This window comes from Channa argus, chromosome 13 (assembly GCF_033026475.1).
Source record: "Channa argus isolate prfri chromosome 13, Channa argus male v1.0, whole genome shotgun sequence".
NCBI lineage: Eukaryota > Metazoa > Chordata > Actinopteri > Anabantiformes > Channidae > Channa > Channa argus.
Window position 1 is genome coordinate 22,236,628 of NC_090209.1, and position 22,146 is coordinate 22,258,773.

General features: G+C 41.3%; 1 protein-coding gene across 1 annotated transcript in view; it reads right to left on the minus strand.

The window, feature by feature from the left end:
* Positions 1-22,146, minus strand: part of plxnb1a (plexin b1a) — a 49,475-nt gene that overhangs the window by 24,179 nt on the left and 3,150 nt on the right. The window contains exons 2-4 of the mRNA XM_067526751.1: positions 1,864-1,975; positions 619-1,492; positions 144-386 (exon numbers count right to left, since the gene is read on the minus strand). Coding sequence (XP_067382852.1) covers positions 144-386; positions 619-1,482 — 1,107 coding nt within the window. The 5' untranslated portion in view covers positions 1,483-1,492; positions 1,864-1,975. The remainder of the gene's footprint in view (positions 1-143; positions 387-618; positions 1,493-1,863; positions 1,976-22,146) is intronic.

A 22,146-nucleotide genomic window follows, 5' to 3' on the forward strand; every position in this document is an offset into this window, starting at 1 on the left:
ATCGAGGGATAAACAGTAATTTAAGTCTAATACAAACGTGTTCTTTACTTTTTCTCCATCAGAGAAAATATTAGATACATCATTAGATTGATGTGGATGGTTGAACACATTCAATGCTCTTCCCTCATCTCCTGTGTTCGTACCAGAGGCAGGTTGGCACAGCTGGACTTGACCTCGTACTCTATGTAGGCAACCTCTCCTCTTCCCTGCACCCGCCCATCCTGGGTGTAGCACAGGTCACGTGTGGAGTTGATGTGCCTGTCAAGCTCATCCAGTGGGTACACGCACAGTGCTGAGGCATCTAAGGGATTGTTGTTTGTGGAGCTGACGTGGGTGGAGAAGACTCCCAGGAGATTCTCGCCTTCCCAGCCTGCACCTTGTCCTACCTGTGGTAACAAAGGCACAGGAAAAAATACAACTTTAGCAGAGAAATGCCAGTATGAGTGAAACATTGATTATACCGATTTCTGAAAGCAGGCACTGAATCTCATGTTCACTGCCCACATAGAAATGAATATATTTAAAAATACAGGTTTGTAGCTTCCACCATGAAAAGTATTTCCAAGAACTGATACGTTAATAAGATTTGGAGAATTGTATATAAACCCGCAGAAGTACCTGAGCAGCCTGAAGAAGGTTGTAAGACCTGTAAGGAGAAGCTGGCGAGCGGCAGACAAGAGGAACTTCTACATAGGAGTAGTACGAGGTGTCATCCAGGCACACTCGGGCGGCATAGGTCCAATACTCCCTTGATGTTGACTTAATGTCACGACGGTAAAACAGGAAGTACACATATGTGCGGCGTGTGAACGCAGTCACAAAATGATGGTCGTACTCTGAAAGACGCCCAGCCACTGCCAGTTTAGCCGTTTCCTCGTATGAAAAGATAGGTTCTGATGAAAGATGGCGGGTGGAGATAGGTGGGTGGCTGGCCGTATAACCTCTACCCACATACATTACTGTTCTTTCCCCGCCACGAAGCCCCACCACCAGCCCCACGGTGGAGACTGATGGATCGTTAGCTGCAACATACTGGGTATCCACAGGCCTTTCAGTGGAGAAGAGAACTTTTTTGATTGATGCCAGGCTGCGTTTCTGGCAGGTGCCTTGGTGGACGCTGCCGCAGGTGATCAACTCCAACGCCTTCGGATCCACCAGCAGTAATTTGTTGTGGTTACTGGTCCTCTTGGCTTGGGGACAGTTGGATTCAGTGACTGGGGGAAGGCAGTCTTTGCTGTCGCTGACAGGGCCAGTCGTCTCCTCCTGCACTAGTTGGAGTCCATTTAATCCATCCAACTGGAAGAGGTGGTCCCTGGCCCCGATGTACACAGTACCCACAGAGGCATCCGGGTGGAGCACAAGGTGCTGGAATTCAGTGTCATTACGTGAAAAACGGGGGTAGGAGCGACTGTAGGCACAAACATAGATGACAGGGATGAGGAGCAAGAGCAGGGTGGAGTTCGTAGCCTTCCCATGTAGCATGGCAAATATTCTGAGAAGAAAACAGAGGAGGGTTGGAGAACCACATGCAACGTATAGTAAACCTCTAAGAGTTTAAGAGAATCATCTTAGGCTTGGAGAAGACCATTTAAATGCAGTAAAAAAAAAAAAAAAGTGCTATTAAACTGATATTCATGACCCAATGAAAAGATCTAAAGCAACTTGGAATTAACCCTAGTAATAAGTATTGACTAAATTATTTATGTCATAGGACTCTATTGTGGAACAAAAACTATTACAAACACTTTGATGAGACACACGTATGTACCTGGACAGACTAACATACTGTTGGTTGGTCTTTTTATTGTAATCATTAACAAAAATAAACAACATTTCTAGGCTCACGAAATTCAAATAACTCACCATCTGTGGTCTTTGCTAAGCTGAAGACTTCCTCCGCCTTATTGCCTGGAATCATATCCCATTCTTTTCCTCTCAGTTTGTAAATGATCGCACCAAAGATCATTAATAATCTCTAGATAGAAGACAGAAAGACAGAGAGAGATGAGACACGATACAGATATATACAAAAACAAGATTATAGATGACTCTCATATTACATTATTCATAAAATGTCACAACATCTAGTATATTATTACTAAAACGTTAATTACTTTTTTCACTGTGTTGAGTGAATTCATTGGATTATAAGCGCCAGCAGCCACAGTATCCCTGAACAACAACAACTCCCATTTCCGCACCCATCACTTAACACCACTGAAGAGAATGGTTTATGGAAACTGAGAGCCCCCACATTAGAGATTTAAAAAAAAAACAAAAAAAAAAACCTTTAATTATTGAACAGGTTCCTTAGACCTTTGCCTGACCTCATGGAAAACAATCACATAGAATGAAATAAATAATTCCTGTACATCATAGTGAAGCAAGCAAGCTTTAAAACTGGTGAGTTCCATACACATCTACATACAGACAATATTGATATTGAAACTCGTAACTGACAAGCTTGTTTATGCCCCAACACTCATGTGTCTCTCTACGAGTGTGATAGTAGAACATGCAATATTTTGCACAATTACTTTGAAGTGTGAATAGATTGCTAATACATTAGACATGCAGTGCCATCTCACCTAACTGTCTACCCCCTAGGGCTCCAATCAGGACAAAGACAAGGGGGGGGGGGGTTTCAGAGAGGGAAGGAGATCACGAATCTGTGCGTGTAGGCGTGGATGTGTGCGTTTCTGCATGCGCATATAACCAGAGGCCATCCAGGAGCAGGTGCATGTGTCTTCTTCTGTGTCTGATAAGTGGGTGAGTGTGAGTCTTAGGCCCCCTCTTTACTTATTCATGAGCAGAATAAGAAGTATAGTAATAACCTCCACGCCTACTGTTAGAGGATTTGAGTGTGTATGGGCGTGAACCTGAAACAGTGGCCATCACAGTCTGTTTAACAGAGCTGGTACTTCACACAGTCCTTTGAGACAAGGGAGGAATATTCTTTATGAAATATATATGTACACAGAACAAACCAATTTGTGCCTTATGTTTTATTAAGTCAAATCTGCTCACGCTCTCAGATGCAAGTAGGTTTTAGCTATGCTAGCACTGTTGCTCTATATGGCAATGTTGGCAAAGTCAGTGGTTCAGTCCACAATAATAAATCTCACAGTATTTTTGTACACACATCCACCCGCTTACGATGAGCCCTGCTGACTTTCCCTTGACTTAAAAGGTTAGTTTTACGGGAAACATTTTAGTGGAATGTATCAACTACTATTTGAAGATTTAGTTCAGACACTCGTGTTGAAATATAAACTAAGAATATAAATAAATATAAAAGATAAACTGTTCTAACTTTGTTATGGAAATTTTCATCTAGTGCCATTGTCAACTTCAACATCTAATCATCACACCAAAAAGCATGTATATAACTAGAATACATATTTTCAATTTGTTTTGATGTTGACGTTGATGATGACACAATAATGAGACCACCAAGACCTATGCAACAGCAATTCTGAGGCTAAAAGCAAAATCTGCTCTTTCATTTAGCAGTTTGTTTAATCACAACTAAAAACAAGGTCTCAAGCTAATAAATTGTTAAACTAGATGTTTTCCACCTGTCTCTGCCTCTGTAACAGAGAGCCTGGGAAAATGTCCGGGCAAATTCCCATTGCTGCTCTGAGTAGGCGTCCTCACCTGCACTTTGACTGGCCAACATGCAGCGGTCAACATATTTATATCCTACAGCGACCCCCCCATCACCATGGGAACTTCCTCTTACTAACAGCAATGACTGTCTCCTACGCACTAACATGAGATCAGACTGGATGACTGATGTGGGACAAAATGGTGATGGAAGTGCAGGAAATTGAAAAAAAAAAAACAGCTGTGGTTGATGCAAAAGAATACGGTCCAATCTGAGATATCTCTCTTAATGTCTTAGAACTTTTAAGGCTATGCAACATTCACATGATCCATCTGCTGCTTCAAATAGTCATTCTTAAAGTTAGTTTACTCTTTAATTGTGGCTCAGAAATCTGTAGACCTTAAAAAAAAAAAAAAAAAAAACTGTTCCAATGGTCATAGTCACAACATCTGGCCCTTGCCACAGAATAATAAAACTGAAAGTGAAACATGGACATCTGACTGTGGACGTGTGTAATATTACCAACACCACTGCCACCCTTCAGAGGAGCAGAGGGGTTGTTTCCCTCACGCCGTTAACCCACAATCTCCACAGTTCATCTGTTGTGGCTGGTATGCATCATGTTCAACCATGGGCCACAGTCCAGCAACCTATGAATAACCTCTAGTAGCTTATTAGACTGTCGGCTGAATGAGGGAGGGAAAAGGGTAAACAAATGAACTACGAAGTGAAAACCGACATGCAAACACATTTACAAATCACCGCATATATGATACCCGTAGAATTTTAGTCCTGTAGGAGTAGAAAACCCTCTAAAACAGAAGTGTGACTAAAGGTCTTAACTTAAACTCAGTATTATGATGTAGTGACAGCTTGGGGTGCGGAACTTATCCTGATGAACAGTAGTAGATAAGCGTGTGTGTCTACCAGTGTATTTATCTTAGAGTGTAGTCTCATCAGTGAACTTTTGCCCTAACCAATCCTGTCTGTCTTTCTTTCTCTCTCGCTCTGTCCATGTTAATTAATCACTGAGAGAGTCTGCTGTGCAAGTTCATTTCTATAGATTTTAATGAGCCGTGACAGCCCACTGAGAACATAAGAACCAATAAAATATGTGGGGTCAGTAGCAGAGGGACGGGACCGTGGGGGACGCTGGGCACAGAGCCATGGAGCACTGCCATGCATTGTTATGTGAGTTGAGAGTTGTTGGCTGGCGTCTTGCCCCAGGGCCCAGACTCTGCAACGGTAGCATCCACGGAGTACAGTAGAGATAGCAGCAGAGAGTCTGTCTGAGATCAGCAGCACCTTGACTGACCACACACAGAGTGACATGATCCGGAACAGGCACATGCATTTTCCCACTAAACGCTTGGGAGTGTATTTGAAAAGTAAGGAGCCTCTGAAAATCCAGGAACTACAGCTCTTGTTGACATTACAGGAAAAGAGCTGTGTTTGCTTTTTCTCCTGAAAATTTCTAATGCAATCTGGTGTTTTCCTTCCTATAAACCTGGAGCTTAAAAAACTGGCCTATGAAAGTGTGTTAATCTGAAACTGCGTTTTTTTGTGTTAATCTGAAAGGTTGGCGTTTTAGTGTACCAAATGTAGTTTTGACTAACTCCTTAAAGCTAAATCTGATTTCCAGCAGCACATCATTTTCAGCTGAAGTTATCACAACTGCAGTTAGACTCATTTGAATCCCTTTCTTCAAATGAAATCTGTGGCCTGATGTAAGAATGTGTGAATGAAACAAAACAAAACAAAAAACCTTCAGTCACATTATTTGTGAACTACAATGTCAAGGTGCATACAGAACAAAAGTAACATTTCTTGACTAGGGAGAGCGAAGTACTGTAACAAACTAGTGGCGCGAGCACATCTTTTGTATCACTTCAAATCCATATTTAGATCCATGTGTAGTACGGTTCCTGGTTGTGTGTCCCTACTTAGATGGTTAGATCACCGAAAGCGCTAACATTATGAAAGGCAGACGTACACATGGTTGGCCCCTCTCCATTTCCGTCGCCTTCTCCAGGGTCAATGGCCATCTCTCTGCCCTCAGTTCGCATACAGACACAGAGGGTCTCTTTCTCGGTCCCTCCGGTGTGCTGAAGGGGCTCTCTGTCTGCTGCTGGAGGGAATAGTGTCCCTTTCACAGCTCTCTGACCAAGTGACTGCACTGAACAGACACAGGATAAAAGCCACTTCCCTTGGAAAGAGCCTCCACACACAAATCTACATGAGAGCAGAGACACAACGCACTTTTTCATGTGCGCACGCACACACAAACACACACGCTCACTCAGCGGCTGGTTTTATGACAGGATCCTTTCACCCTGCAGACAGTAATGCTCTCCCTGAGGAAAAACAGGTGTCAAGCCTAGCTGCTTGGTACAAGATGACACGCACGACCTGAGACCCACTGAGAAATGGCCTTTCATCTGCTATAATCTGTTGTTCTCTATATTGTCACGTTCCAAAGTTTGAGTTGTTTTCTTCAACATAACATTTAATGCACACTTGTCATCAGAAATATGTGAAAATAAAAATGCTGCATCTTCAGTGATATGGTAAAATAAAATGTATTCCTACTGAGCTACGTTTTAATGTTACATAGTTGAATTTGCATTCACTGAAGCCATTGACATTTCAAATTAGAAAAAGTACAGATGTATATAATAAAATTTATAACAGCTGAATTTAGTTAACCAATTAATTGTAAATGTATTTAAATCAACCGTTGCAAAATTGGATTTAATCATGCAAGACATTTCAACTAAGCCCACAATCTTTGTCTAAACCTAAGCAGCTTCTTTTTTTGTCTAAACCTAATCAGAAGTGAGTGTATGTTTCTAAAACCATATCATATGTCAATGACCCACTGAGCTTTCCAACATGTGGAGCAGGTACCTACTGGCACATAACTATGGTGGTTATTAACAGAAAATATTCACTGGAAGGTGTGACAACATCTGAGGTATGTGTTTTTCTGAAGCATGTATTATATCACTCCTTTACTTTCATTCTCCTTACTTTATATGGTTGTATATTTCAAGATGTATTAATAGAATAATTATTAATAATATCAAAACCTTTGGGTCTCCATATTTTCACATTATTCAAATTAATTTTAGTAACATCTATATAATAAATCACTGTGAATATTTGATATTTATTATATATTTAATATTGTTGGCAGTGTACGAAGAGGCCAGACTGAGAATTTCATCATAAGGTGCAACTCGTGTCTTCTAAATGTGTCACAACAAAGCCTTCGACCTTCTGACCTTGACAAGGTGGGAGAAAGGGGAGACTGGTGCTGTCACAGAAATATGACAGCCTGAATCTGAGGGTGCTGTAATTCTTCTTGCTCTACGTTCGACAGGAACAAGGATCAAAGAGCAGTCGGGAGAAGGCAGGGGATAGTTGGGTCTAATGAGACGGAGAGAGAAAGAGAGACAGAGCGAGAGAGACCCAATTTAACCAAGTGGCCCTAGAGTGCAGTAAAATATGACCACTTATTAAGTACGTCTGTTATAAATGTAAGAGTGCATGTTTCAGTATAGTTTGATACTATACTATACTACAAAGCAGAACAGGACATTTTCCTGTTTTAGTTTCCAAACCAAAATCGGCCTACATAGCTAAATAAAGATAATATGGGGAGGATGCTGCTGGTGCACTTTCATTATCTTGTGTGCGTGTTGAAGAAAGCGCGTGTTAAGTGGCCGGTGGTCTGATCTGTTGCTCAGCCTCTGCTGACAGTGTTGGACCAAAACAGCGCAGACAGCTGCCAAGGGAAAAAAAAAAAAAATCCTGCCACAATTACAGACTACAGTTCTCCTGCATCCCGTGAGAGAGTCAGCTTGTCGACCAAACAGAGAATGACGGTGCTAGAAAACTGGAGAAAGGCATGAAAAAGGAAAAACATGATCAAATCCTACAAAAGAAGAAAAAAAAAAAAACTTGTACTGGTTTACTTAATGAGCATTTGTTTTAGTTTGTGGACGGAGTACAAACTTGTACTAAAGAGAGCATCTTTTAATAGAAAAAGGTGGTACAGATACCTATTGCAGTTATTTGGAAATTAAAGTACATCAGGGGCGACTTTGCTGACCGAATTGGTCACCTGGCCAAGACATCAGTGCAATTTTATCAATGTTTTTATGCTTCAGAAGTGCTGGTGGGTGGATTTTGCTACTTTTGGACAGAGTCACAGTAGTGGGTTCCCCCTTTATCATAAGCTGAACAAAGTGCTATAGATTTTCTCATCTATCTCTTAAAGCAGCTCATAATATTTGGTTCACTGAGCTGATCGCTTAGCTCTAATGTAAATCAAATGTTGGTTCCACTCACACAGTGTGAAATATCTGGATTAAGGACTTTCTTTAAATTGCAAAGTCAAATGTTGGTTCCACTCACACAGTGTGAAATATCTGGATGAAGGACTTTCTTTAAACTGCAAAGTCACTGTTCCACACACACCGTCCCATTTTTCTTAACCGAGTATATATTTGCTTACAGTGAAGAGAAAAAGTCCTGACTTGAACAATGAATAGAAAAAGACACACAAAGGCAAAGAAGGCCTAAAGGGCTTCGCTGTCCTTGGCTTCGGGATTGAATATAGACTGTCCATATGCCTGGGTGAAGCATCACGTCATCGTGGACACGCGGGTATGGTCATTGTGTGGCAGAATGTTAAGGAGGTGACAGTGGGACGTGCATGCGTATTCATTTGTTTGTGGATGGTCTGCATACATTACCACCTACAACCACATCTCAACACACACACACACACACACCCAGTCGCCTCTTCTTTCACAGCACTCAACAGCCTGAGAAAGCCCTTTGTCCTCGTTCGTTGTCGTGACGACGTGCCGGGGTTGAGTGAATAGCGAGTGGAGGTCTAGCTCTCCAAGTCTGTGGGCATTTTAATCAGCTTGTCACACTGTCTGTGGTCTAACAACATGCTCCGCTCTGTCCAGCTCTAAGCCCAGAGATGTTTCGAAGCTTTTCTTTTTTTTATTATTATTATTATTATTGCCATCATAAGCCTATCTTTAGGAAAATCATTTCAGTGTCATTTTATGATTCAGAGAACTCTGGGAAACATCAAGTCGGATTTCCTGCTCAACTATTGAATTACAGAGTTGACAATGAAAAAAGTGGCATATGCAGCCACAAGACCAAAGGCACTGAACCAGTGCATTATTGCTAATAAGCCTGGAAGGAGGGCAGAAAATCTGGTCTGCTTTCTCCCCAGTCTCTAGTTTAATAAGTTTTATGGTTATGAAACACGCCTTCTCCAAAGCCCAGAATAAACCTAAAGAACTCTACAATGAATCCCGAGAGAACCTTACTGTTGGATGTTTGAGTTTTGTAGAGGGATCTGAAAACATGATTAACATTTCTTTTATTCATGAATGAGTTTGCAGTTCATGACCCCTGGTGAACCTTTGACTCATAACATGCTAAGTGGAGCCTGTGTGCCCCCTCTGTCTCACCCTTCTCAAACTTTCTTGCCTGTTATTCCCTCTCTCTCTCTCCACACAGTGGAGCCTGGTATTTCAGGCGCCTATCTGGATGCCTCACATTTTCTACATGTTTAGTGAGGGATTCTGTGCTGCCGTTGTCCCTACGCGACGCTGCAGCTTTAAATCGTTACATCGCTCCTTAAATAGGGAAAGAACTCTGGAGCTTAGCACCACATACCTCAATGAAGACGAACTGGTGTAAATTCTCCTCATTTTAGGGGTTAAGGCAGTAAACTAGGAAATCGCAGCTGCTGTTCCTATTTTTTTCCATTTTTTAAACAGACCGTTAAATGTGTCCACGACACATGTAGACACAAATAAGTAGTAGTCGGGTGTCAGAATTGCTGGGAGAGACACTGTTAAGTAATACAGTGCCCTACTTACTGGAGCATAATACACAATATACACTCCCTGGCCACATTATTAGGTACAGCTGTACAATCTAATGCAATCCAATACAGCGGCTCTGCCATAAATTCTACTTTTACAATGTTAAAATTTCTCGGTTTCCAAGTTTAGATTGTCAGAAAGGTGATCATTATCGGTTTATTATTGAGGTCATCGTGGGTGGTGGAGTCGTACAGGTGGTTCTAATGTTTTGGCCAGCTTATTCATTTTAAAGAGGGAGGCCAAAGCAGACTCGGTATCCTGCATTGCATTACCATTCAGGGAGTCAGCAGTTCAAGCTTTGAGTCCTTCTGTCCATATATCTACATCTTTTACGCAAGGAACTGAACTCCAGCTTTCTTTCAGTGGGTCAGCTTGCGTGTCTTGGATATATGATAAATGATGGTGAAACATTAATATTGAACAAGTTACTAAATAGATTTTCAAAACATAAATAACGCTAGCTTATGGGAGGGTTGTGGCAGGAAGGGTCTCCAGCGTAAAAACACATGCCAAACCATCCGAAAACCATTGTTGAACATCAACACATTCTGACACACATGTCTCAGTCAGACAGATTTGATCAAATGAAAATAGAGTTGCTCCATGACATAAGCAACTGACAAAAAAAAAAAAAGCTTTCTGTTTAATGGTTTCAAAAATAGTACCAAAGTTAAATAAAAGGTCGACAACAGGCAGTCGTAACCTTGGTGCTCTGTACATTTCACCATGATCTGAAACACAACATTGCTGAAGCCGCTCATTTAGCAACTTATTGAGTGGTGGCAACTGTTTCAAGTGAAAATGAGACGAAAGGCTATATATCCTCTAAGTTTTATTTATTTTGAAGCAGAGCCAAGTGATGCTTGCAGTCAGCAGAGTTAGGAGCGGTGACCTGAACTTGCAAACCCTTTTGGCAGACGGATGAAAGAGCTGGTGTAGGGTCAGTTCTACTAACACAGTGAGGGCTCTGTCCGCCTGGCGAGAAAATCATATACTGTATCACCGTGGGAGTCTGCAACCTTTCGGGTGTTTGTGAGTGTGCATGTCAGACCTGAAAGAAACGACGAAGACTATTACGGTTATAGCGCTTCACGGTGTGAAGCAGCACATTCTGTTTTCGTCAGCATTTGTTTCTCCGTCCTGGTTGATAGGGTCTTTCTAACTGTTAAAACACAGTGAAAACACTATAATAACCCCTTGCCTTAATACTTCGCTGGCATGGCTGGTCACTTTAGTGTAAATGCATGCAAAGACTGCCTGCTTTCATCCCAGACATGTTTCATCTGCAGCCAGTGCACCCATGCAGACATAATCCCACTCAATCCCTAAAAAGGCACCGGTGACAGGCGTTGCTAATTCAACATTTCATTCCGATTCGCACTCTACAGTCCTACAGGATTTCAGCTCATTGGGTGGCTACTGGTGTGTACGTCCTGGTCCCACTGTGCTCCTTAAATACAGTAGAAACAGCTGGTTAAACAGCTTTGAATTATTGCTTTCATGTACATTAACAGAGGCCAGATGGAAACAGCTATGTAAGAAATCTTCATAACTGAGTGAGTGCAGTTCGGTGAGGAAAATCATAGGATACATTTTCTTACAAATGGAGAGTTGAACCTCATTGAGAAACACTGATGACAGCTAATACTGACAGTCTGCATTGATCTCTCGTTGCATAATAGCATAATTTCTAAGAATATTATTGCTTATAGAATTGTTCTAAGGGACTACAAAATAGGATTCCCACTTAATGTCGAGCACACCATAGTCATTAGGGTATCTTCGGGTGCCAGGGACCAAAAATAAAATGTAGGCCTACGTGTAATAGATGCTTCCTCTAAAAAGTCAAATGCTGGCAAAAAGGCCTGAAATGAAAAGAATCACCAAAGTCAGTGGAATTCAGCCAGTGGGGAACGTGAACGTACAACATTTCAAGGCAACTAATCTATCTGTTCAGATGTTTTAGTGTGGACCAACATACCACTATCCAGCCCTGATGGGTAAAGAAAAATAGTTGAAGATCAAATACCCTTGTGTTCTAAATTATTTTTGTGGACGTCACAAGACATTCAATTTACTGACCAGGCTAATTATAGATTAATCAAATCCACTGTCAGGTTAATAACCAATTGGAGCCACATTAATAATGCAGTACTCAGACTTGTAGACCTTTATATCAATGGAAAAAAAGATTCCTATCAAAGCACATGTAAACAATTTCACCGGAAATTAAAGAGGATGTTTTAAAAGGTCATCCTGAGTTCTTTTCCAAAGGGTTGTGACGTTTTCATTTTGAAAACAACACAATTAGCACTTACTATATGACACATGCAGCATAAAAGTATTATTTTACCCTACTATGATAGTAATAGTATTTCTATACTGTTTTCTTTGATGGAGCTGGTAGCAGGATGTATACGTGGAAAAAATGACATTGGTCAGTAGAACATGAACTGCCCTGCAGATGCTAAATGATCTAATCATAATATTTTGACCAATTTCCTGTCTCTCTTTTATAGCCAAAATGACTTGAGCTCATTTAGCTCCTAAAGGGTGGTTTTGGAGTGGAGGCAGGTGGGAGTGATATTTTGGCCTTCTGTCAACAAGCAGTATGACGGACAGCTTCATTAGAAAGAAAATGGACAACCGACCACCCCCCGAGACACGCCTTTGACCCCCCCAGCTTCCTGGGAGTGGGAGAGAGGACAATCTGAGCTGGTCTTTTAGAGTGGGAGGTCTTCAATTGTCAGATACTTAATAGACTGTGCCCTCTCCATCTTGTTCAGGAGCACACAGACCTACATGCGAGTAAGACAAGCACACACACACACACACACACAATGCATCCTTGCAGACATTAGCCCACTATCTGAATCTCTGGCAGAAAATCAAAGATGATTGATGAGTGGAGTCTGGTTGTGTTGAAGGTCTGAGGTGTGTGATTGGGATCTGGGGACAAAGAATTCATTGCCAAAGGTTAAGCATCCACTAATACCCACAGGAAGGCATGGCAAGAGGATTCAAGATATCATTAATCACATGGACTCACTCTTTTCATACAGTTGTCATCTTTGTCCATCACTGCCCAACAATCTCATTGTATTGTGGGCATCAGCTGTAGTATTATTTGTAAAAATTCACTTTGGAGCGCACCACTCCACTTTGCTATAGAAATCATTTTTCTTATCTTTCCCCAAATATTAAACCAAATTAAATATGACAGGAGTGTGTCACACAATGTATCCATGCGATCACTGTCAACTGTGAGTGTGTGTGGCTACAAATCACCAAATCTAGAGAAATGCCAATAAAACTACTCCAGGAAGGATTGAGAGGTCTTTGTTTGGGAAGGGGCACAGGCATGGACCCAAAACTAATATGGCTAATGGCTTAGGGAGCCCCACTGCTTCTTTAATTGAAGCTGGCTCTCCAGCATCCAGTGGGGACAGAGTGGAGAGGGCAAGATAAGAAACCCAAAAGGAGAGTGGGTGAGGACTAAGGTTTACCTCTGATCTTGGAAACCAAGGAAGGGGTGAAGGGTGGGTGGGGGGGCTGCAGAAGATGTGTGTGTGTGTGTGTGTGTGTGTGTGTGTGTGTGTGTGTGTGTGTGTGTGTGTGTGTGTGTACAAAAGGGCTGGGTAGCCAATCAAGATTTCCCCAGAGGTCTCAGGACACCTGGGATCATCAATGATTGATCAAACTTGAGGGTTTAACTAAGGGAGAGGTTGGTAAAAAGAAAAAAAAAAAAAGGGGGGGGGGGGGGGGGACTGAAAGGAAAGAATAAATACAAAGGAGGGTGTTTGTGTGTATGTGTGTGTGTGAAGAAAGAAAAAAGAAAGAAAGGGGAGAGCGGGATGGGAATGGACAGAAAAAAAAATGTCAAATTTGACCAAAAGAAACAAAAACCCGTGTGAACAAAAGACTGAATTTAAAAAAGCTAGATTCAGTTCACTGGATCTAACACCTAAGAGAGGCCGCAGTGGAAGAAAACATCCCCATCAAAGCCAAACTGCTGCAGCTCTACAGAGACGCTGCTGGCTGCCCTCGTGGTTTTCACTGTGCTCAGATCGGCAAGAGGCAGAAAACAGAATCTCAAGCCGATCCACACGGACTGCAAAATAATGCTTAGGTATACACACCCTCAGTGCCATACTGTACATACTAGTATTACAGCTTTAATATTTTGAGGCAGTTATTTTCTTTTCCTTCACTCACTTCAAATCTTAATATTTTGTAAATGCTCACAGTATTATTATTCTTCTCTTCCGTACATTTCTGGGATTTAACTACTTCAGCATACTTTTAGCTAGAAACAACGTCCAAACTTTAAAATGTTCAGCTTATTAAAGACACAAAAAGTGATTTTCAAAGCTGGAAAATATCTAACATTTTGTTTAATGTGACAAAGAATTTAATCCTTTTTGTGTTTAGTGTGTTTTCACTTTGTTATGAGGCCACATTACTAAGTGGCAAGTATTAACCTTAAAATGTACAACAGGTTATTGACTATGAAACATATTCTTTCTATTGTTTGATACCATATGACTGGTTTATGAGCAAAGCATATTTATCTTGGTAGCTGGCTGTCACCAAAGTCAGGGGCAGATTGGCTCCGAGGGTGCCTGGTGCCTGAATCCACTCCCTATGTCAGGACTGCTGCTTAGAAATGCATTATTAATGAGAATAGTCTGACTGATGCTTGGGATTAATTACAGTAGCTCCAAAAATTTTTTCTATGCTCAACACAATCAAGCAGGTCATTTTTTTCCCCCTCCTAATTTCAAGATCAGAAATTAACCCTGCCAGTAGTTTGGGAGAGTCCTGACACTGAAAACACGCTAACAGGCAGAACCATCTGTTCATTCATTTGTAATCAACACTCTATAAAGTGTGACCTACACTTTTTACTTTTGCATTTAGCAGAGCAGGAGTTGCACTGTGCTGCTGTCACCTGCTTGGTCACAGAGAAGCTGAAGGCTAGACGCTCTTTTTCTTTATTGTCCATGAACCTCCTCTTTTGTCAGCTTGCACTGGCACTGACAAGTGCAGCTGGCTGATGCATCATAGCAACCCAACCAATGTGTGTTAAAGTCCTTTTCCTGAAAGGGTTCTCTTCTCGTCATTGAGGGCGAAAAACGTCCAAACCAACTGCATGGGGCTATAAATCTTAAGCTCAAAAGAGTTCAATTTCCGCCTTGGACTTTGGACTGTGTTATTGTTATTTGAGGTACATTTTATAACACTTATCATTCTTCGCTTCCCATTGTGTTTGAACTGAAACGCAGACATAGAAATCAATAGGGCTGTTCTACAACCGCAAACCACTCATCAATTACACGTATAATCTATAAAAAACTAACTAGCTGTTTTTTTTAATCTTCTTGTGGGACTTGTTGAGTGAGAAAAATGCAAAATAACACCAGTTTTATCCTTTAAATGACATGCTACTTTTAGAATTTCCTGCAAACATCATTCTAAAGTCACATTCATCTAACCATCGCACAGCTGACTGCAGTGCAATTTGTTTTTGCTAATCTTGCAGAAACTAAGGTCTCAACAATAACTGATGACTGGGGGATCACCATGTGAATGTAGTGGATCGTCCAGCCTCCCCATTCATCATCCCAATGCACACATGCACACAGAAATGCTCATTCTGAGTCACCGTGGGTTGTTGTTGGTTTCAATTAGTGGACCTAACATCTGACACCGGGCCACAGGAGCCTCTATTGATTGGCTAAAGCTATAGAAATGCATGTGTCAAGGGCAACTGGGGTCAAACTGTGTAGCCCGGAAAAAGAAAAGATGCAAAGAATGACAGGAGGGAGGGTCACAGGGAGGAGAGAGAAGCAGACGGACATGACCTATCTAGGCACGACTCTGTAAGTAGAGGTAGAGAGGAAAATCCATTTCAACGGGAGATAAAGCCAGGAGGCCACGTTGTGTGTGTGGAGGGGGTATAGGATAACTGGCTTTGTGAAAACCAGTTAGACATTTTTGCAAAGTGACTGTTAATCCTGGATTTAAACTAGAATTTGGATAGGATTTTAAGCAGGTTAGTGGAGGGTTAAAGTTAAAGTTTGTTTAGCAATGGGAACAACTGTAGCCAAGTGCAAAAGCGTGTGCGTCCGTGCATGATCCTGGTAGGCCGTGATTCAGCAGCTGGACAAACAAACTTGATCCAACTGCTCAACTAATGGACACAGCCTGTAGCGCACACACACATTCACACACCCAAAAACAACAACTTCTGGTCTGTTTCTCATATCGCCGTCACCCACTTTCATGTGGAAGCTTGATATTACAATAATAAGCTCAATGTTTAGCTTCTGAGCTGCACTTGGTGGGAGGTATCATTTGTGCAAAACCCAGAACAACAGAATGGGGGAGGACCCCACCTGGAGACGGACGCAGAGTGAGCGGCTACCATCTGGCTCTCACCGAGGGCAACGTGCAGTCAAGTTTAGTGAACTGGGGAACTTGTGGCAGTGAACTTGGAGAGACACAGCCTCGATCTGTCCCCAAGTAAGAAAATCCACTTACCAGTCCCTCTAAAACTCACGTCATATATTTACTCAATCTGTATAGAAGGGAATAGTAATGGAGCATCTACACAGGTGGTGTCAAGTGGATTCTGTTTATTTTAGAAAGAGCCAGGCCTGCAGTTTTCCTGTTCTCAAGCTACAGTAAAAAAGTTGGTATGAATCGTCTCATACTGTAACACAAAATGGCAAACACTTGTTTTTTCACCAATTTTCTCACATTTGGAATGTTTCCTCTGATATAAACAAAACTCCCACAGACTAAAAGTTGAGATATTCTTTTTACTTTTGGGTGAAGGTTTTGTGAGCAAAAAAAATAAATAAATAAATAAAAAATACAAAAATCACCAACCCATTAATAGTTAAAAACAATGGCATGAGTGTGTCCCTCCTCATGTAAGGGAGGCATTGGTGGACTTGAAACCATTTGTTTATCTAGTATGTGCTTCTAATTTTAAGAAGAGTCCTTCCTAAGTAGAAAGGTTCCCAGGCAATATCAGCACTATATGATTGAAGTGGAGCAAAAGACAGGGTTTTTTGAAACAAACTTTATGATTTATTTTATACTGAAGCTCAAACTTATTGTCTCAAAGCGAGTCCAACAATGGAATCTCATGAGCTTTCAATTGAATTGTGAAGTTCCCGGAATCTGTTTCATTTCCTTTAAAGACGTAGACTGATCTACATTATTCTGCTTTTGCTGAAACACAGAAAGCTAAAATAAAGAAATATTTCTCCCAGTTGGTGGATATGAAGACGTTACCCGAGTGTAAAACTAGAGAACTTGGTACCACTCACATATTTTATTTAATTTTTTTTTCCAGTGAAGTGGCTGTTGTCCAACCAGCAACTCCCATGGCAACACAAATTTCAAGCTGAGTCACACACACACGCTCTGGTTAAGTGTTGGTGTCGCTCTCTCCTGTTTTTTCAGCATGTGGTTAGCTGCGCTGTAACCAATGTGAAAGTCTATACTCCCACTCTACACACAGAAACTCTGGGCGCTGTCTGGCAGGGCAGGGCAGGACAGGACAGGACATTCTTTCAGCTTATGTCAGGAAGATCTAAACTGAGCCCTGAGTGTAAAGTTCGCTGATCAGTGCCAATGAATTTCGTGATCCCCTGCTGTGATTTTCAAATGTTAATAAATTCCAATCGTAACATCACCGGTCTGCTGCTGTTCGCTTTGCTGTCATCGCCTCATCCGCTGTGTTTCCAGACACAGCTGTTGTAGCAGCTAGTTGGTGGAAACAGTGGAGCATGTAGCGCACCAGGTATTTTCCTGAAGCGTAAGTGACGACAGCACAGAGCTAAAAGTGGATAATGGACTGTTGGACTGATGGATAGACACATGACTTCAACTGATTGCAGATCAGACCTTTTACAAATATGGTCATGATGCACGGCCGAAATAAAAAGATGAAAGCATTTTGTTGTATGCAGTTTTGGTGATGACTACTGCTTTAATTACTGCATTGCAATTTGTGCGCGCCACGATGAAGAATCCATTTCCTGTCAAAAAGATCTCCACATACAATCGGTATCTTGATTAATCCATTAGTTGATTGAGTGCAAGTGCCAAATATTCTCTGGTTCCGGCTTCTCAAATGTCACAGTGTTGTTTTTCTGTTTGTTAGTTCTGTTTTTTGTGGCTGAAATGGACTAAACAATTACTCAGTTACAGAAATAATCAGCACTAATCAGTAAGGAAAAAAATTGTTAGTGGTACTGGTAAAGTCAACTATGCAAAACCACTAAATGGCACCAACATTCATTTAATTCTTCTACTTGCCATTAAAGATAATTTAAAGTCAGTGCCTCTTAATAAGTCTTCACCAAAATCTTTTCATTTATTAATTTTCAATAAAATGTGCAACACATACACTACTAACCTACGCAAGAATACGTAGATGTGCTTTTATTGTGGTTAACTGATAACCGTGATGAGCAGAAATGAGCGTAGCCTTTCGACTGTTGCGTGGTCAGACCGCTCAAATAAACCAATGTCAATTATTTCCTACTCACTCTGCTGCAGATGCTGCATTTGGAACAAACAGACACAAAAAAACATCCTTTTCTCCACTACACTCTGCCCACGTACCAAGGTCCTTTACTAAATTATACCAATCAGCACAGAACAGTATCCTTCTCCATTCCTCTCCTCTTATCTAATAAAACACTGAGTGAGCAGCAGCTCACAAAGGCTTGGAAGACTTTGGCAGATCTGTCATTCCCTGTGAGCTAGAGAACAGGGTAATTTAAAGCCACTTTTCAGGTTCAATACCGACCTTCCGGATAAATCTCACATAGAATGAGATCAGCATTTCCTGCCCAGCTACTGTTTATCGGTAAGTGGAAGGCCAACATTTACAGCACAACACGAGAAAATCTAGACAGTGAGGACTGTTCCAACTACATAGCTAAACAAAGGGTCGCTGAGAGAGTAGGTCATCAATAGTGTTTTTGTATTTGCTTTCCAGAGAAACACCAGACAATTGTTGTCAATCGCTGTTAATTGTTATCTGGCATATACCCAGTGTTGAGTATGAATACACTAATACAGCGGCGTTTATTGAACATGGGTGAAAGGTGAACTGGGCACCTACAGAACGTGAATGTAGGGTGAACAAAGGCTTCATCCACTTGCTGCTCAAAGATGAGAAGATGTTCATAGACCATATAGCAAGTGCTTGGGGCCTTATTGTACGTGATCTTGCTGCCACTATTCCTTATCTGTAGCATCATTATTTATATTTTGGCATATATTTTCTAGTATGACCAGGCATTTCAGCTTAAAGTGCTCACTGTACAGTAGGCGCAGCACTACAGGTAAGTATTTTCAAGGGCGATATCAGTTTTATGTGATTTAATTCTCTGACACTCTATTGATTGGTTTTAAAACCTAACATATTTTTTGTTGAGCTATTTGGTGAGTGTTATATTGGGTCCTGCTTCCAATAGTTTTAGAGTACAAATACAAATGCAGTATAATAGTACCTCAGTGAATTGATATTGACATAATAAAAAGTACCAGCACATGGTTTTGATGGGCTTCAAAATTAACCAGCAGCAAACTGTATCTGCACTACACACAGAGAGTGGACTTCATCCTGGGTGGCCGGCAAACTAACCCTGGAGTAATTTTAGTTTAATCTTCAACTTCATTACTTTCCCTCAGTTTTTGATTAATCAGCAGGGGGCCTAAGAGGATTTTACTTTGACTAACAGCATAAAAATCTAAAGTACTTTACAGGGTGATCTGATCTTAAGAGAGAAAATCCGAAGAGAAGACCTTGCAAAAAGTCCATGAAGATTTGTTATAAATTAAAAGAAAAAGTCCCACACCAGAAGGTAGCACCGAAAGAAAGATAATGGTTTTATTTTTTTAAAATAGGATCAAATCTAATCAGCCGGGGGGGAGCTAAACTGAAAATCCACTTCGCTGCCGATAATCCTGATGATCAGATGAATTCCTGTGTGACAGTGAGCCTCGCCATTCAATGAGGAAAAGAAAGCTGACTTAGCAAAAGAAAGCCTCTGCAGCGGTTTCTGTGTACAAACAAGAAATCCCAAATCCATTAGCTCGACTGACAGTGAAGTAAAGCAGTTCGTACGGGTTTGTTTGATCAATCAGTTCCCAGGATGGTACATCTTGACAGTTGTGCTAATGATATTGAACGTTCATTGACTACTAGTGATTCTCATTGTTAGTAGAAGTAATTAATAATCTTGAAAACTTACAATGGCTGTGTGTGTGTGTGTGTGTGTGTGTGTGTGTGTGTGAGAGAGAGAGAGAGAGAAAGGGGGAGGGTTATTTTCAGGACAATATTTATTAGGCCATTATTAACAGTTGCTAGTACCAAAAAAGCCAAAGGTCACACCAGAGATGCCGCAGGCAATTGCAGAGGCATTTCTTTAAGAAAGGGAATGCGTCACCTGTGAGCCTGCTGGATAGCCTGCATAGCTCTGCTTGGTCCAAAGGCAACTGTCCAAGGGGTCTATGGTTGGGTATCAGGAAGACAGCTTAGGGGAATGAAGGTTTGTTTCTGGGTACAGGCCATTGGACACACATGCAGTATCTGTCCAGCAGCATCGGCAGCAAGGAATCAAATATAGACAGAAGTAAAACGGTGACGGAACAGGAACAGATGTTTAAAATTAATACTGCTGGTTCAGCCATCGATGAAATATCCTGATCACTATGACAGAACGTACCTGACACAAGAATTGTTGTCGTGTTTCTGCATAAAAACACGTAGCCCTGGTTGTAGTATTTGGTACAAGAAAGTGAGGAAGTTTAAGCCCCCATGATTTATTACCATCATTTCACTGAACTCTCAATGTGGAATCTGTATGTGCACATCACGTATGAAACACAGAAGCATTTAACATCAACGAGATCATCAACGTAGAAATTACTCACGCATGGTTACACCAAATAAACATCTATCTATTCGAATTCTTTAGCGGGAAGGGGCTTGGCGCAGTGATATAGGAAAAGGCAGCTGGGGTTTAGCGTTTTGTCTAGAGGCAGGGCTGAGGCTCTCCAGGGAGCTGGGTAAGGGGACAAGGGCTGCGGTTGAAGCCAAGCGCCGGTGGCATGGCACATACACAACTGTTCTGGGGTGAGGGCTGCCTCAGAACAATAACAACCACACCCTCTGGGCTCTATATGGCCTGCCTTCCTCTGATCTAATGTAAGAAGATTAGGTTTTACAAAAGGATTAATTAGTGAGGGTTGATCTTGTCCATACTGTCGTATCAGCTACTCGTGTATAGCATTCAAACAGTGACCACTCGTGTTGATGAAATTAAATGTATTATGTGTAACTTGGGATGAGGCTGCAATTAGTCTGCTTTCGCAAGAAACTCCCTGAACCTGTAATGTCAGAACATGGTTCAACAGAATTGTACTTCTTAGAGTCAAAAGCTTCTCAAAGGGCCTGAAATTTTTTGGTTAATATCTGAAACCTGATTTCAGGCTGGAAGGAGACATTTTTCCCACCAGTTATTGTTTCGGGAACATCTCTGGGACTTATCACCTTGACCAAAGGTGTGTCCTAACTAATACCTAGACCTTACTGCCTCACCCTGATGAACTTTCTCTTCAAAGTCCAGCTTTTGCTCAAATAACAACTTCATAAATAACTACTTCATGCAGTCCACCATCTTTGTCTGCAACGATAACTTTCAAAAACAGAAAAAAACTATCCCAACCATTTCCGTTTCTTTTCCTAAACTATCAAAAAGAAATATCCTGTTGCAGTGGTGTCCGTTTTGCTGCTCCAGGTAATTTAACTTTCACTTTGGCAGTAGACAACAAGACCAGCAGTGCAGATAGACCAACCACAATGAGTCCCGGAAAGAATTCTGTCAACAGCTTCAAAGCCATGAACACTGCCAAATGCGGGCCGGGCAAAAAACAACTATGCCCACGAACAAACCCTGATCTACTGTATAATGCTGTGTGTTAACCGGGCACCACCATCAATGTGCTACTTTAACAGATTATTTTTTTTTTTTTATAAATTGTACCATAAGTTCAGGTTGAATTCATACTCATATGTACAGTTAGCTGTACATCAGAAACTACGTTGTACCATTATGGTGGATCCAAAGATATGAATCTGGTCTCATGAGGGCGTATTATGTGAATGTTTTGTCTGCAATGATGTCATTTCCAACTCATTCTCCACTTCTGTTTAAAAGTGTGTACGTATGGTCTATAGGATGAGAGGATGAGGCGGATTGCCATTTAAGTACAGTGGATAGAAGCTTCTGCTAATGAAAAGAAGTATTTATCAGGCTGCCAATATGACCGTCAGCCAAATTCCCTCGAGAGCTTAGTGAGGCCCTGGGATTCAATCTACCCGGCAGATAGCGAGAATTTCTGAACCAGGGTCAACCAACTTGAACAATTTTGACTATGCCTGTAAAAATAATAAATGAAGTAGCTTGATGTCAGAGAGGAAAATAATACATGGGCTTTAGGAATTACACAATGCTGTTCATTTTCCTTATCGTCCATGGGATGCCTGTGGCCACAGTGGTGCCCCAGCAAATGTTCTCTGCAGAA